The sequence below is a fragment of the Lampris incognitus genome, chromosome 14, assembly GCF_029633865.1.
Source record: "Lampris incognitus isolate fLamInc1 chromosome 14, fLamInc1.hap2, whole genome shotgun sequence".
In the NCBI taxonomy this organism is placed as follows: Eukaryota; Metazoa; Chordata; class Actinopteri; order Lampriformes; family Lampridae; genus Lampris; species Lampris incognitus.
The window spans coordinates 7,377,335-7,393,947 of NC_079224.1; the positions used below are offsets into that span (position 1 = coordinate 7,377,335).

A 16,613-nucleotide genomic window follows, 5' to 3' on the forward strand; every position below is an offset into this window, starting at 1 on the left:
TCCACATGTCTGGAATAAACTGCCAGAGAAGTGCAGGTCTGCCGAAACCCTTAGTTTGTTCAAATTGAAGACCTTCCTATTTGCTGCTGCCTTTCATTAAATTAGAAAAAAGCACCGGATATCTTCTGTTACTTTCCTCTTGCTCATGGTGACTCTGTGAATGAAAGTAGTAGATGTATTTGAACTAATACAATACCCTTGGCACACACTGGTTTGTAGATGTACCTATTATGTTATCTCATGTGCCCAAAATTATCAGTTCAAGCTAACATAAACGTCTAGGGGCTGCTGTTAGCAAGCTAGCTAGTGTAACCGGTTATTTTCTTGCCCGGTGCGGGATTCGATATGGGGTGTACTGCACCACAAGGCGACATCACTAACCGCTCGGCTAAAGGGTCAGACCCGTTAGCTAGGGGACTAACGTGTCTTATTGGTAGTTTACAGTCGTCAGCCTCTTGTTATTCCCGCGCTCCGAAGAGACTTCTGAGGATCTGCACACTTCCGGATCCCACCGCTGCCACCAATGTAACCGGTTATTTTCTTGCCCGGTGCGGGATTCGATACCGGGTGTACTGCACCACAAGGCGACGTCACTAACCGCTCGGCTAATAGTCCAGAGGGTTAGAGCACATATTAGGGCGTACCGTTACGGAGCCGATAAAAGCACCAAATTTTGCATGAGGCTTCTCTAGGACCCACTAAAGGATTTTAGGGTAGGAGCCCCACAAAAATATTGAAAATACCCATACAGAACACAAAAGTTGTTCTTGTATTCAAAAAAATATTTTTTCTGAGTCATAAAGAGGACATTGATGATAAATTGTTATTTATTGCACACAAAAGAAGTTGAAACTGATTTTTAATTGTCCCCTGATTATTAACCCCCCCCCCTAATGATGTGTAAAATGGAGTACAAAGACACCTGGTGCCTGTACATCTTCCATATAGCCCTGCACACAATAGGCGGAAATTCAAAAAAAGTGAGAAAAATGCCCTGTTCAACATGGAGAGTGTTATCTCTTTAATTTTTGTTTTAGATTTTAGCATCAAGTTGTTCAAATATACAAATACTGTGTCACTATACATTCAGACCACCGGATGGCGCTACACAAAATAAACTCAACTGTCAAAATGAGTTTCCCTCCATAACTCATCACATATCAGCATTGTCTCAATGCAACACAGTCTCACACAGAGCTGCAACCAAACAAGTGAAATTCAGGTAAAAATCATAATAATAATCAATGAAAATGTGCTGTATGTTGCTAAATGAGCATATGGAAGTAAAGATGATTAGCTAGGCTATCTCCATTAAACAGCTAATGCTAGCACAGAGGTCTGTTTTTCAGCTCGCAGCTAGCTAGGGCTTGTCAAAAATGTTAGCTGGTGCAATCTGGAATAGTTGTTGTGTTGTTGTCGTTGTGTGGCCCAGAGTTGTGTGGCCCAGAGTTGGCAAGATTGCTAAGGGAATTTGAAGATGGATATCTCAAAGAAGATAATGAAGAAAACTTCCAGCACCACGGCCAGGGTCTTGCAACGCAGAAGACCTTTAGGAGACAAGTCAAAAGTCTATCTGAAACCATGAAAAGAATGGGAAATCCTTTCTTGGATGATTTCAAAGATCTTGTGACTCTTGACAGCCGGAACCGCACAGATAAATCCGTCGTGAATACAGTACTCATCTTGGAAGAGACAGGAAAGAGACAATATCAGGAGTTTATCAAGAAGGTGCTTGAAGAACGGACACGCTCCATCCATGATCCAATCAAGAGGAATGCCTTGGCACTCTTCAGGCAACCTCGACGCAAGACAATGGCGAAACATGGGAAAAAAGATCAAAGTGCTTCAGAACAACGTGGCACTCTTTGGCCAGCTATATATAGCTATGCAAAGGTACATGAGGTACAGTCCTTCCCTCCTTCCCTCTCAGACTTTGGGAAACTTCATCTGACCGGCACCAAATCTGACCTGCTGCAATGTCTTGAGCACCCAGGGCAACCAGAGCCACCCTCAACCTATGACTGCAAAGTCCTTGATAGAGCAGTCATTGTCCACTGCCTGCCCACTGTGAGAGTGACCACATTTGATACCTATGCAGATGAGGTTTTTATCCCTTACTTACAGAAGCAACTACATAATACCAAGCGGCTGGATGTTGTATGGGACACATACATCCCAGACAGTTTGAAGGAGTCCACCCGCGAAAAGAGAGGACAAGGTGTTCGCAGAAAAGTGTCAGGCCCGACAAAGCTGCCCGGAAGTTGGATGGATTTTCTCGGTGATCCAAGCAATAAGAAGGAGCTGTTTGACTTTTTGACATCCAAGATTGAACTGTTCAGCTGGCCACAAACCAAAGCTTTGCATGTCACATCAGGGCAAGCTGTGTCGTCTCTTGGTTCCAGTAGCACAATGAACTCTTGCAATCATGAGGAGGCTGACACTAGGATTGTGTTCCATGTACAACATGCACTGGAGCATGGAGCGAAAACTGTCCTTGTGCGCACTGTGGACACTGATGTCATCGTCATCCTTGCAGGCTTGTTTCATGATTTACTGGTAATTCAACCCCTGACTGACATCTGGGTGGCTTTTGGGATGGGCAAAAAGTACAGATTTTACCACATCAACAGCATGTGCAAAAGCCTGGGGGAACCTAATCCAGAGCTCTGCCTATGTTTCATGCGTATTCCGGCTGTGACACTACATCTGCCTTCAGTGGAAAAGGTAAAAAGTCAGCTTGGCGGGCCTGGCAAGCCTATGATGCTGCCACAGAAACATTCATCGACCTGGCAAAGCATCCCTTCCAGCAACTAAACGTAGATAGCCAGCAGTTGCATCATTGTATTCATCACTGCATTAAATGTGTTGTTGATAATACTTAATGTTTGGGGACTTTATTTCTGTAAAAGTTGGCCAACTTTATCACATTTGGAAGTGATTTGATGATTTTATGATGCATATTGTCTGAAAAATACTAGGCCGATTTTCAGATACTTCATTGACATTGACAGGGTTGCAATTTGATATTTTAAATGGAGATTTTCCGGGGGCCCCTACCCTAAAATCCAATAACTGACCCTAAGGAACCATCCTACCAAAAATGGCGCTTTTATCCGCTCCGTAACGACCATTTCACTAAACCACCGGATTATAAAGGGTCAGACCCGTTAGCTAGGGGCTAACGCGTCTTATTAGTAGTTTACAGTCGTCACCCTCTCCCGGAAGCGCGCCCTCGCGCTTTGTTATTCCCACGCTCCGAAGAGACTTCTGAGGATCTGCACACTTCCGGATCCCACCGCTGCCACCAATGTAGTAACCGGTTATTTTCTTGCCCGGTGCGGGATTCGACACGGAGTGTACTGCACCACAAGGCGACATCACTAACCGCTCGGCTAAAGGGTCAGACCCGTTAGCTAAGGGGCTAACGTGTCTTATTAGTAGTTTACACTAGCTAGTTCGTGAGGAGGTCTGAACTGATAACCCCAAACACAAGTTATAAACTAGATGAGGCTATAATTCATCCGGAAATACGTAAATTAATCTAACTCAGAAACCCCAAAGGTAAGAAAGGGTGGTGTACTGGGCTAGACAAGCAAGCTGGCTAGCTACGTTACTTACACTTGCTTACACCACCATTCATGCTCCGGTCTCCCGGTTGTCAGGGGCAACTGCAAGACAGCAACGAGGTCGGCAATCCCAGTGGCAAGGTTCAAATGGTACGGTCCAAGCATAGGGGTGTATGAAATCGTTGGAAAACAAGTAGGAATGACATTTTAAGTAGTTCGACTGTCTGTGTTGTTATTTTACCTTTTCTGGCGAGGGAGTTAACATTATCATTCATGATATAATTTTTTTTTGGGGGGGGGCAAATTCACCTCTTCTAAATATTGAGGGGGGCATGTCCCCCCCTGACCCCCCCCCCATAAATTACGCCTGTAGGTATATGTGTATTTTGTTTGATTGCTTTGGTGGGGGGGGGGGGTCTGTAGGCTGGAAGCCATGCCCAAGCCTACAGGTTACCTCCCTATGTTCTGCCTTGTCTACCTGTGTCTGGTTTTTTCTTTCTTATCCTCTTTGATTCTATAGAGTTCGATGGGTTTGTGAAATATTTTATTTCCCTATTGGTTTAATATATGTTGTATTTTGAATGTTTTTTTTCTTCTTCTATAAAATAAAATTTAAAAAAAACACGTTTATCTGTCTGTACAATGTGCTTGCTTGGTAGTTGTGTTTGGTTTCAGAGTATTCTCCAAATTCAGCATGTCATCAGTTAACATAATGATAATATATACATGTGGCACGTTGGACTTCACTCGATACGGGTTCACAAGTTCCACTTCCCCACAATATGAACATAGTTTATTTTCACCTGCACGTAATGCCTCCTCAGAGGATCAGAACACTGGGTTTAACTTCTGCAGGGAGACTGAGAAGCGCATGATAATTACAAGGAGTTTGCAAACTCATTTACAGCATACTATGTTGTTGCTGCTGCTGTTTGTTGCTTGTGGAGCAGATGTGACCTATGGCTGCCCCCCTTCTCTGTTCTGCTGCAAATCCACTGAAGCATTCGGGAGCAGAAGCCGAGTCCTCTTAACACCACAGGAATGCTTTGGCTGCGTGGGGGGCTGTGGGGCAGTACTCACACAAGCAGGGCTCTCGCTATCTCTGTAAACTGCTGATTAAAAAGTTGGACCGTTCAGGGTGGACGTCCTCTAAAAGTAATGTTGTGCTGCATGCAGAAGGAGAGGACGGGCCTCGTTTGAACGCTTTGAAATATCAAAACACAAGAAAGTTGGCCTAGAAAGCTGACAAAAAAATACTCAAAAATGTCAGGAAGGCTGTCCACACCCAGAGGTTATGAGAGGGTACATAGTGGAATGATTTGCAGCATGTGTGTGTGTGGGGGACAAACCCGGCAAACAGGCCCTTCGCCTGTTGTCCCTCCACACAGCTCGAGAGCAAGCCAACTTTTTAGAGGGTTTGGCAAAAGCTGTAATTGTGTTTTCAAGGCACACATTTCATTTTATTTTTTTGTGCGTGGGCAAACATTCACAACTCTGCTCGCTGCTTGTGGTGACGGGTGCGAACTATGAGCAAAGTCACCACAGCCGTCATGTAATTATCACGAATGCTTGAAGCCGGTTTGACAGTGACTGGATATGTAAATTATTACCTGCGAAAAATATTGATGCCGTCATTCATTGCATATGAATGTTGTAATTCAATATGAATCTGATTGTGAAATAAAATGCTTTAATAAATAAATATTGGGCAGCACAGTGGTTAGCACTGTTGCCCAACAGCAAGAAAGTCCTGGGTTTGAGCCTCGGGGTAGGCCAACCTTGGGGGTCATCCCAGGTTGTCCTCTGTGTGGAGTTTGCATGTTCTCCCCATGTAGGTCAGGTGAATCGGCCGTACTAAATTGTCGCTAGGTGTGTGTGTGTGTGATGGTCTGGCGACCTGTCCAGAGTGTCTCCCCGCCTGTCACCAAATGACTGCTGGGATAGGCTCCAGCATCCCCCGTGACCCTGAGAGCGGGACAAGCGGCGTGGATAATGAATGGACGGATATTGGACGGCACGGTGGCCCAGTGGTTAGTGCTGTTGCCTCACAGCAAGAAGGTCCTGGGTTCGAACTCCAGGCAGTACCAAGTCCTCTCTGTGTGGAGTTTGCATGTTCTCCCCCGTGTCTGTGTGGGTTTCCTCCGGGTGCTCCGGTTTCCTCCCACCATCAAAAAGACATGCATGTTAGGGTTAATACTCCTGCCTGTGGCCGCTGAGCAAGGCAATGGAAAGAAAAGCTGGAGGTGGTCCCCGGGCGCTGCAGCTGCTCCTTTATAATAGGGTGGGTTACATGCTGAGAACACAGTCATTGTGTAACCGGTTATTTTCTTGCCCGGTGCGGGATTCGATACGGGGTGTACTGCACCACAAGGCGACATCACTAACCGCTCGGCTAAAGGGTCAGACCCGTCAGTTAGGGGCTAACGTGTCTTATTAGTAGTTTACAGTCGTCACCCTCTCCCGGAAGCGCGCCCTCGCGCTTTGTTCTTCCCGCGCTCCGAAGAGACTTCTGAGGATCTGCACACTTCCGGATCCCGCCGCTGCCACCAATGTAACCGGTTATTTTCTTGCCCGGTGCGGGATTCGATACGGGGTGTACTGCACCACAAGGCAACGTCACTAACCGCTCGGCTAAAGGGTCAGACCCGTTAGCTAGGGGCTAACGTGTCTTATTAGTAGTTTACACTTGTAAGAATACGATTCGTTGTAAGAATAAAATGACAAAACAAAGTGTCTTTATTTCTAATAACAGTACCGCGTCAGTAGGGCTTAGAGGGAGGGGGGGAGTCCTTTTTTATTTTTGCCAAAACTAGCCAAATTGTCTTTTTGCTTCATCAGTCAACATCCCAATACAAAAGGGACCTATGGGTTATTCTCGATCACGTGACTTTTTCCATTGCCAACAAACAGTTCCGCCATGTTGGGGCTACGCTCAGGTTCTCCTTGTCGCTCTGTATCTCATCTTATGCATGATACTAGTTTTTCATCTGTAAGATCTTCCCAACTTACCCTCGAGATCCATTCTCTTCTTCTTTCACTGGCAACCTTCGAGTTTCTTCTCCTTGATGGAAAGCGGAAGTAGGACGTGTTCCGCTCTCTGTCAGCTCGATGGGATTGTAACCGGTTATTTTCTTGCCCGGTACGGGATTCGATACGGGTGTACTGCACCACAAGGCGACGTCACTAACCGCTCGACTAAAGGGTCAGACCCGTTAGCTAGGGGCTAATGTGTCTTATTAGTAGTTTACAGGAACAACCAAAAACGGCGCAGAACTTAACCATTGGAAAATATGGAACCGCGGCGGCTGTTCTGTAGGAATCAAACCTTGAAACAAACTCTGTCCACTCTGACTGTTAGAACACGTGTAGCATCGCGCAGTGAGAGCAGCACGGTGTCCTACGGATTGGAGCCGTTGTCCTCCAACATGGCGGACGCGTTGCCGTCACGTGATATGTGACGTAATATGAGATTAACCTACTGATGACGTGTACATTGTGGAACGGCACTAATTCATAGTGACCCAACCTGTAGCCCTGACCTGTACATGCACAATCGGTAGGACTATTTGATAGCTAGTGTAAACTACTAATAAGACACGTTAGCCACTAGCTAACGGGTCTGACCCTTTAGCCGAGCGGTTAGTGACGTCGCCTTGTGGTGCAGTACACCCCGTATCGAATCCCGCACCGGGCAAGAAAATAACCGGTTACATCGGTATAAAATGTTATAACACCAGCCCTACTTTTTGTAGGACTGAATCACTGTCACAGACTGGCAGCTCTCTCCTTCTCCTCATGTTGTTGAAATGTATCGCAAGGGGCTCATAGATGATTCCCACCTATCTTAAATCATATCAAAGATACATTAATCTTGTAGCGTTAAGCTCAATAGATTCCTATAGATCACCTAAATGAAGCTGATCATTTAAGCAAATTCGGCAACAGATTTGAGTCTCTCGTTACCAGCGGAAACTATTTGTGTCATAAGATTGTGTCAGGGTGGCACAGTGGTTAGCACAGTCACCTCACAGCAAGAAGGTTCTGGGTTCGAGCCCCGGGGTAGTCCAACCTTGGGGGTCGTCCCGGGTCGTCCTCTGTGTGGAGTTTGCATGTTCTCCCCGTGTCTGTGTGGGTTTCCTCCGGGTGCTCCGGTTTCCTCCCACAGTCCGAAGACATGTAGGTCAGGTGAATCATCCGTACTACATTGTCCCTAGGTGTGCGTGTGATGGCCTGGCGGTCTGTCCAAGATGTCTCCCTGCCTGCACCCAATGACTGCTGGGATAGGCTCCAGCATCCCCACGACCCTGAGAGCGGGATAAGCGGTTCGCATAATGGATGGATGGGTGGAAGTTTGTGCCACAAGACACTGCTTATCACATGCAAGGCCCTACATGGTCTGGCCACTCGGATCTTCTGACCAGGGTTTCTTATTTATACCTCACTCCCTCCGCAAATCCAAATTCATCAGGACCCCGTTGCTCTGGAACAGTCCCCCTCCCTCTGTTAAATCAGCTGAGTCTGTGAACAGCTTTAAAAAACATCTCAAAACCCATCTCTACCAACCTGCCTTCCCTGTAAAGGGGCTGTAATTTGTACTTTTCTGTATATAACTGTATATAACCGTATATATATATATATATATATATATATATATATATAACTGGATATGTGTGTTGTCTATGTTTCTGTATGTGTACCTTGTGCAACACTGTAACTTTGTTTTAAAAGGTGTTTTAAACATAAACTCTTACTTACTTACTTACTGACTTACTGACTGACTGACTTACTGAAAAGCTTACTTACTGACTGAATTACAGGCTTACTGACTTATTGACTGACTTACTAAGTTACTTACTGGCTGAGTTACTTACTGGCTGACAGACTTACTGGCTGACAGACTTACTAACTTACTGACTGCCTGACTTACTTTCTGACTGAGTTACTTACTGACTTACAGACCTACTTACTGACTGACCTACTGACTGATTTACTAACTTACTTACTGATTGATTTACTGGGTTATTTACTGACTGTCTTGCTGGCTTATTTACTGGCTGACTGACTTACTAACCGACTCACTGACTGACTGACACTCTTTTACTGACTGACTGATTTTTATTTTATTTATTTTTTGGGGGGATTTTGCTATACTCTACTGATTCCCAAAGGGGGATTCTTCTCTGCATGTGACCCATCCTAGCTGTGTAGCTAGGAGCAGAGTGCGGCCGCCGTGCAGCACCCGGGACCACCTCCAGTTGGTCTCGCCAGGCCTCGGTCAGGGACACAGACAGGAGTATTAACCCTAACATGCAGGTCTTTCTGATGGTAGGGGGAACCGGAGCACCCGGAGGAAACCCACCGCAGATACGGGGAGAACATACAAACTCCACAGAGAGGACTACCTGGGAGGACTCCCAAGGTTGGACAACCCCGGGGTTTGAACCCAGGACCTTCTTGCTGTGAGGCAACAGTGCTAACCACTGGGCCACCGGCCCGCTACTTACCTATTTACTTACTTACTTACTTACTTACTTATCTTACTTACTTACTTACTTATCTTACTTACTTCTCTTACTATCTTACTTACTTACTAACTTACTTACTTATCTTACTTACTTACTTACTTACTTACTTACTTACTTACTTACTTACTTACTTACTTACTTACTTACTTACTTACTTACTTACTTATCTTCCTTACTTCCTTACTTCCTTACTTCTCTTACTATCTTACTTACTATCTTACTTCCTTCCTTACTTCCTTACTTCCTTACTTCTTTTACTATCTTACTTACTTACTTACTTAATTACTTACTTACTTACTTACTTACTTACTTCCTTACTTCCTTACTTATCTTACTTACTTACTTACTTATCTTACTTACTTACTTACTTACTTACTTACTTACTTACTTACTTCCTTACTTCCTTATCTTCCTTACTTATCTTCCTTACTTCCTTACTTACTTCCTTACTTATCTTACTTACTTATCTTACTTACTTACTTACTTACTTATCTTACTTACTTCCTTACTTACTTACTTACTTATCTTACTTACTTCCTTACTTCCTTACTTCTCTTACTATCTTACTTACTATCTTACTTACTTCCTTACTTCCTTACTTCTTTTACTATCTTACTTACTTACTTACTTACTTCCTTACTTCCTTACTTATCTTACTTACTATCTTACTTACTCCCTTACTTCCTTACTTCTTTTACTATCTTACTTACTTACTTACTTACTTCCTTACTTCCTTACTTATCTTACTTACTTACTTACTTCCTTACTTATCTTACTTACCTTACTTACTTATCTTACTTACTTACTTACTTACTTCCTTACTTATCTTACTTACTTACTTCCTTACTTCTCTTACTATCTTACTTACTATCTTACTTCCTTCCTTACTTCCTTACTTCTTTTACTATCTTACTTACTTACTTAATTACTTACTTACTTACTTACTTACTTACTTCCTTACTTATCTTACTTCCTTACTTATCTTACTTACTTACTTACTTATCTTACTTACTTACTTACTTACTTATCTTACTTACTTATCTTACTTACTTATCTTACTTACTTATCTTACTTACTTACTTACTTATCTTACTTACTTCCTTACTTACTTACTTACTTATCTTACTTACTTCCTAACTTCCTTACTTCTCTTACTATCTTACTTACTATCTTACTTACTTACTTACTTCCTTACTTATCTTACTTACCTTACTTACTTATCTTACTTACTTACTTACTTACTTCCTCACTTATCTTACTTACTTACTTACTAACTTATCTTACTTACTTATCTTACTTACTTACTTACTTCCTTACTTCTCTTACTTATCTTACTTACTTACTTACTTCCTTACTTATCTTACTTACTTACTTACTAACTTATCTTACTTACTTGCTTATCTTACTTCCTTACTTCTCTTACTATCTTACTTACTTACTTATCTTACTTACTTACTTATCTTACTTACTTATCTTACTTACTTACTTACTTACTTCCTTACTTATCTTACTTACTTACTTACTAACTTATCTTACTTACTTACTTATCTTACTTACTTACTTATCTTACTTCCTTACTTCTCTTACTATCTTACTTACTTACTTCTCTTACTTATCTTACTTACTTACTTACTTACTTCCTTACTTATCTTACTTACTTACTTACTTACTTATCTTACTTACTTACTTACTTCCTTACTTATGTTACTATCTTACTTATCTTACTTACTTACTTCCTTACTTCCTTACTTCTCTTACTATCTTACTTACTTATCTTACTTACTTACTTATCTTACTTACTTACTTATCTTACTTACTTACTTATCTTACTTACTTACTTACTTACTTATCTTACTTACTTACTTATCTTACTTACTTACTTATCTTACTTACTTACTTACTTACTTCCTTACTTACTTACTTCCTTACTTATCTTACTTACTTACTTACTTATCTTACTTACTTATCTTACTTACTTATCTTACTTACTTACTTCCTTACTTCCTTACTTCCTTACTTCTCTTACTATCTTACTTACTTCCTTACTTCTCTTACTATCTTACTTACTTACTTACTTCCTTACTTCCTTACTTCTCTTACTATCTTACTTACTTACTTACTTCTCTTACTATCTTACTTACTTACTTCCTTACTTCCTTACTTCTCTTACTATCTTACTTACTTACTTACTTCCTTACTTCCTTACTTCTCTTACTATCTTACTTACTTCCTTACTTCTCTTACTATCTTACTTACTTACTTACTTACTTACTTACTTACTTACTTACTTAATTACTTACTTACTTACTTACTTACTTACTTACTTACTTAATTACTTACTTACTAACTTATCTTACTTACTTATCTTACTTACTTATCTTACTTACTTACTTACTTCCTTACTTCTCTTACTTCTCTTACTTACTTACTTACTTACTTCCTTACTTACTTACTTACTTACTTCCTTACTTCCTTACTTCCTTACTTCTCTTACTAACTTACTTACTTATCTTACTTACTTACTTACTTACTTCCTTACTTATCTTACTTACCTTACTTACTTATCTTACTTACTTACTTACTTACTTCCTCACTTATCTTACTTACTTACTTACTAACTTATCTTACTTACTTATCTTACTTACTTACTTACTTCCTTACTTCTCTTACTTATCTTACTTACTTACTTACTTACTTCCTTACTTATCTTACTTACTTACTTACTAACTTATCTTACTTACTTACTTATCTTACTTACTTACTTATCTTACTTCCTTACTTCTCTTACTATCTTACTTACTTACTTATCTTACTTACTTACTTATCTTACTTACTTATCTTACTTACTTACTTACTTACTTCCTTGCTTATCTTACTTACTTACTTACTAACTTATCTTACTTACTTACTTATCTTACTTACTTACTTATCTTACTTCCTTACTTCTCTTACTATCTTACTTACTTACTTCTCTTACTTATCTTACTTACTTACTTACTTACTTCCTTACTTATCTTACTTACTTACTTACTTATCTTACTTACTTACTTACTTCCTTACTTATGTTACTATCTTACTTACTTACTTCCTTACTTCCTTACTTCTCTTACTATCTTACCTACTTATCTTACTTACTTACTTATCTTACTTACTTACTTATCTTACTTACTTACTTATCTTACTTACTTACTTACTTACTTATCTTACTTACTTACTTATCTTACTTACTTACTTATCTTACTTCCTTACTTACTTACTTCCTTACTTATCTTACTTACTTACTTACTTATCTTACTTACTTATCTTACTTACTTATCTTACTTACTTACTTCCTTACTTCCTTACTTCCTTACTTCTCTTACTATCTTACTTACTTCCTTACTTCTCTTACTATCTTACTTACTTACTTACTTACTTACTTACTTAATTACTTACTTACTTACTTACTTACTTACTTAATTACTTACTTACTTACTTACTTACTTACTTCTCTTACTATCTTACTTACTTATCTTACTTACTTACTTATCTTACATACTTACTTATCTTACTTACTTACTTACTAACTTATCTTACTTACTTATCTTACTTACTTACTTACTTCCTTACTTCTCTTACTATTCTTACTTACTTACTTACTTACTTCCTTACTTATCTTACTTACTTACTTACTAACTTATCTTACTTACTTACTTATCTTACTTACTTACTTATCTTACTTCCTTACTATCTTACTTACTTACTTATCTCACTTACTTCTCTTACTTACTTACTTACTTACTTACTTCCTTCCTTACTTATCTTACTTACTTACTTACTTATTTACTTACTTACTTACTTATCTTACTTACTTACTTACTTACTTACTTCCTTACTTATGTTACTATCTTACTTATCTTACTTACTTCCTTACTTCCTTACTTCTCTTACTATCTTACTTACTTATCTTACTTACTTACTTACTTACTTACTTACTTACTTCCTTACTTACTTACTTCCTTACTTATCTTACTTACTTACTTACTTACTTACTTACTTATCTTACTTACTTATCTTACTTACTTATCTTACTTACTTACTTCCTTACTTCCTTACTTCCTTACTTCTCTTACTTACTTACTTACTTACTTACTTATCTTACTTACTTACTTACTTACTTCCTTACTTATGTTACTATCTTACTTATCTTACTTACTTCCTTACTTCCTTACTTCTCTTACTATCTTACTTACTTATCTTACTTACTTACTTATCTTACTTACTTACTTACTTACTTACTTACTTCCTTACTTACTTACTTCCTTACTTATCTTACTTACTTACTTACTTATCTTACTTACTTATCTTACTTACTTATCTTACTTACTTACTTCCTTACTTCCTTACTTCCTTACTTCTCTTACTATCTTACTTACTTCCTTACTTCTCTTACTATCTTACTTACTTACTTACTTACTTACTTAATTACTTACTTACTTACTTACCTAATTACTTACTTACTTACTTACTTCCTTACTTCTCTTACTATCTTACTTACTTATCTTACTTACTTACTTATCTTACATACTTACTTATCTTACTTACTTCCTTACTTCCTTACTTCTCTTACTATCTTACTTACTTATCTTACTTACTTACTGAGTTACTTACTCACTTACTGACTTACAAGCCGCGCCCTATAATGTTACTGGAAGCAGCTTGGATAATGGATGGATGGATGGATGGATGATTTGATGTGAATATGATTGTGTAGCTGCTCGTGTCATCATGTCACTTAGTCTCACTGCAGTAATTAAGCTCGGTGCTCTGACTGATGAGGCATTAGGGGCAATAACATGCAGATGAACATATACTGTATTCACATGGTGGGCAAGTGGACCCTGTGATCCCGCAGTGAGCCAGTTCTAACGTTATATGGCCTGCATGTGTAATATTTCACGCACAATGAAAAATAAGTCTTTAAAAGACATTTCACTGGTGCATGTAATGAAATGGTGCATTTTTCCCCCCTCCCTCCTCGGGTTTCTTGAAAGATGCTCTACAAAAATCAAGTCGATGTTGGTGCCATTGAAGACAGTGACGGTAAAAGGCCTATCCCAAGTTGACCCTGAAAACGTCATTCTGACAGATGCAAAGTGTACTAATTTAGAAACAAGGTGTGGCGCCGGCGTCATGGGTGAGCAACGCTGTTCAGGTGAAACTGCCTGGGGAAGGACAACAGTGGGATTACCTTAACTTGGCGGATTAATTTTGAAGATTAGGCCCGTGCCTAAATACCCGAGTGGGTGGCCTCAAAACTGGCCATCGGCCCAACTTTGAGACATGCAGCAGAGCTGCTGTCCACGTTTCTGTGCTGTTTGTGCCGCAAGTGTTCTTGAGAAACCATAGTATTTGGTGTAACACACTGTATGAGAGATCAATAATTCAATACCATCTTGTGTTTGTATTACGCTTCTACTTATACTCCTATTCAATAAGCATGAAGCACCCCGGTGAATATAAATCTTGTTTGATTGGCTAAACTAAAGCGTTTAGCTGCTCCATCGATAGTGCGTTGGCTCCTTATGTAATCCTAGTCAAAGTTCTCCATATGGCGTGTGCCATGAAATCTGAGTCTATACCTTCTGAACAGGGCGTGGACGCCCAGTTTACGAGTCCCTGAGATTAGACGGGGGTGGGGGGGGGGGCATTGAAAACACAAGCAGCCATCTCACACTGGTTAACTAAAAGTGACTCTCGCTCCGTATGAGTCTACTCGTGCAAACTAATACGGCCCCTGGTGATTGGTGGTATAGAATTTAAGCCAGCTTGTTATGTGGGGCCATCATTTGTATTACTAATTAACAGAAAATCCCGTTTTAATTTTGCATTCTGCTGTAGGTGCTGGCCTCTTTCGCGAGCACCGTGGTTGGGTGTTTGATGGGTACGCCCACCTACCCACCCGCCATGCAACCTCTGTTTTCCGGTCTGACCCCTGTGTTGGACACATGAAGGTACCATTTGCATCTTTTGGACACTGGCTTGGGAGCAAGCGACTCGAGGGACAGGCAACGATGGCGGTTTTCCTGTACGGCTTCTGAACTTGAAAAGAAATACCTGTCCCCTTGACATGCAGCGTGAAGTTCCTCGCCAATTCCTCTCCGGGGCCCCTCCCACATGCCTCTGATCTCACACGTCTGATAACGTCAATCTTTGTTCGCTGGCAACGTCCAACAACTTCTGTCAACACCAGAGCGAAAGCCCTGCAGCGCTACTTCGTTATCTCCCTCTCTCACATTCTCTCTTCTCTCTCTCTCTGTGTGTGTGTGTGTGTGTGTGTGTGTGTGTGTGTCTTTCTCAAGGTCTGTGTGTGTGTGTGTGTGTGTGTGTGTGTGTGTGTGTGATGTGTGTGTGTGTGTGCCCTTCAGTGTCTCTCTCTCTCTCTCTCTCTCTCTCTCTCTCTCTCTCTCTCTCTCTCTCTCTGTCTCTCTCTGACTCTCACTCTGTCTCTATCTCAATGTCTCTCTCTCTCTCTCTCTCTCTCTCTCTCTCTCTCTCTCTCTCTCTCTGTCTCTCTCTGACTCTCACTCTGTCTCTATCTCAATGTCTCTCTCTCTCTCTCTCTCTCTCTCTCTCTCTCTGTGCTCTCTCTGACTCTCACTCTGTCTCTATCTCAATGTCTCTCTCTCTCTCTCTCTCTCTGTCTCTCTCTGTCTCTCTCTGACTCTCACTCTGTCTCTATCTCAATGTCTCTCTCTCTCTCTCTCTCTCTCTCTCTCTCTCTGTCTCTCTCTGACTCTCACTCTGTCTCTATCTCAATGTCTCGCTCTCTCTCTCTCTCTCTCTCTCTCTCTCTCTCTCTCTCTCTCTCTCTCTCTGTCTCTCTCTGACTCTCACTCTGTCTCTATCTCAATGTCTCTCTCTCTCTCTCTCTCTCTCTCTCTCTCTCTCTCTCTCTCTCTCTCTCTCTCTCTCTCTGTCTCTCTCTGACTCTCACTCTCTCTCTCTCTCTCTCTCTCTCTCTCTCTCTCTCTCTCTCTCTCTCTCTCTCTCTCTCCCTCTCTCTCTCTCTCTCTCTCTCTCTCTCTCAATTCCACAACAATGATTATAATAACTGCCACTTGGCCTCGACAACAGCAACGATTACGATTAAACCACAACAGTAGCAATAGGTGCCGTCCCCCACCGTCTCTCAGGTTGTGGCAGGACAATGTAAATCTTGCTGCAATGCTCGCCGCTGCCCCCCCCCCCTCCAGGACCCCCCGCAGCTTACCTGCGTCCTCCATTTCCTGCTACTCTGGAGTCACGTGTCCCAGCTCCTGGACAAAATGTGTCACATTTAAGGAGGAAGTGCCCCTCTGTCCCCACCTCATCTGTCCTGCACTGACCGCATGTTCGATGCTCTTTTGGCCCCCACGTCTTTTTGGGTCTCCCCTTTCCAATGGCCAGACTGTGGTCACTGAGCCTGTATCTGGTGAGGATCTGTCGCTGCTTCCTGTCTCTGACAGTTAAGAGGTGTTCTTCCAAATCAGTTTGTTTTTAA

At 41.1% G+C, this 16,613-nt stretch overlaps 1 protein-coding gene across 1 annotated transcript in view; it reads left to right on the forward strand.

Annotated features, from left to right (window-relative positions):
- The first annotated feature begins 1,590 nt into the window (after positions 1-1,590).
- dsg2l (desmoglein 2 like) overlaps positions 1,591-16,613 on the forward strand; it is a 32,621-nt gene continuing 17,598 nt past the window's right edge. Inside the window, 2 exon segments of the mRNA XM_056293225.1 lie at positions 1,591-1,840; positions 1,931-2,067. Of these exon segments, the coding sequence (XP_056149200.1) occupies positions 1,591-1,840; positions 1,931-2,067 (387 nt within the window).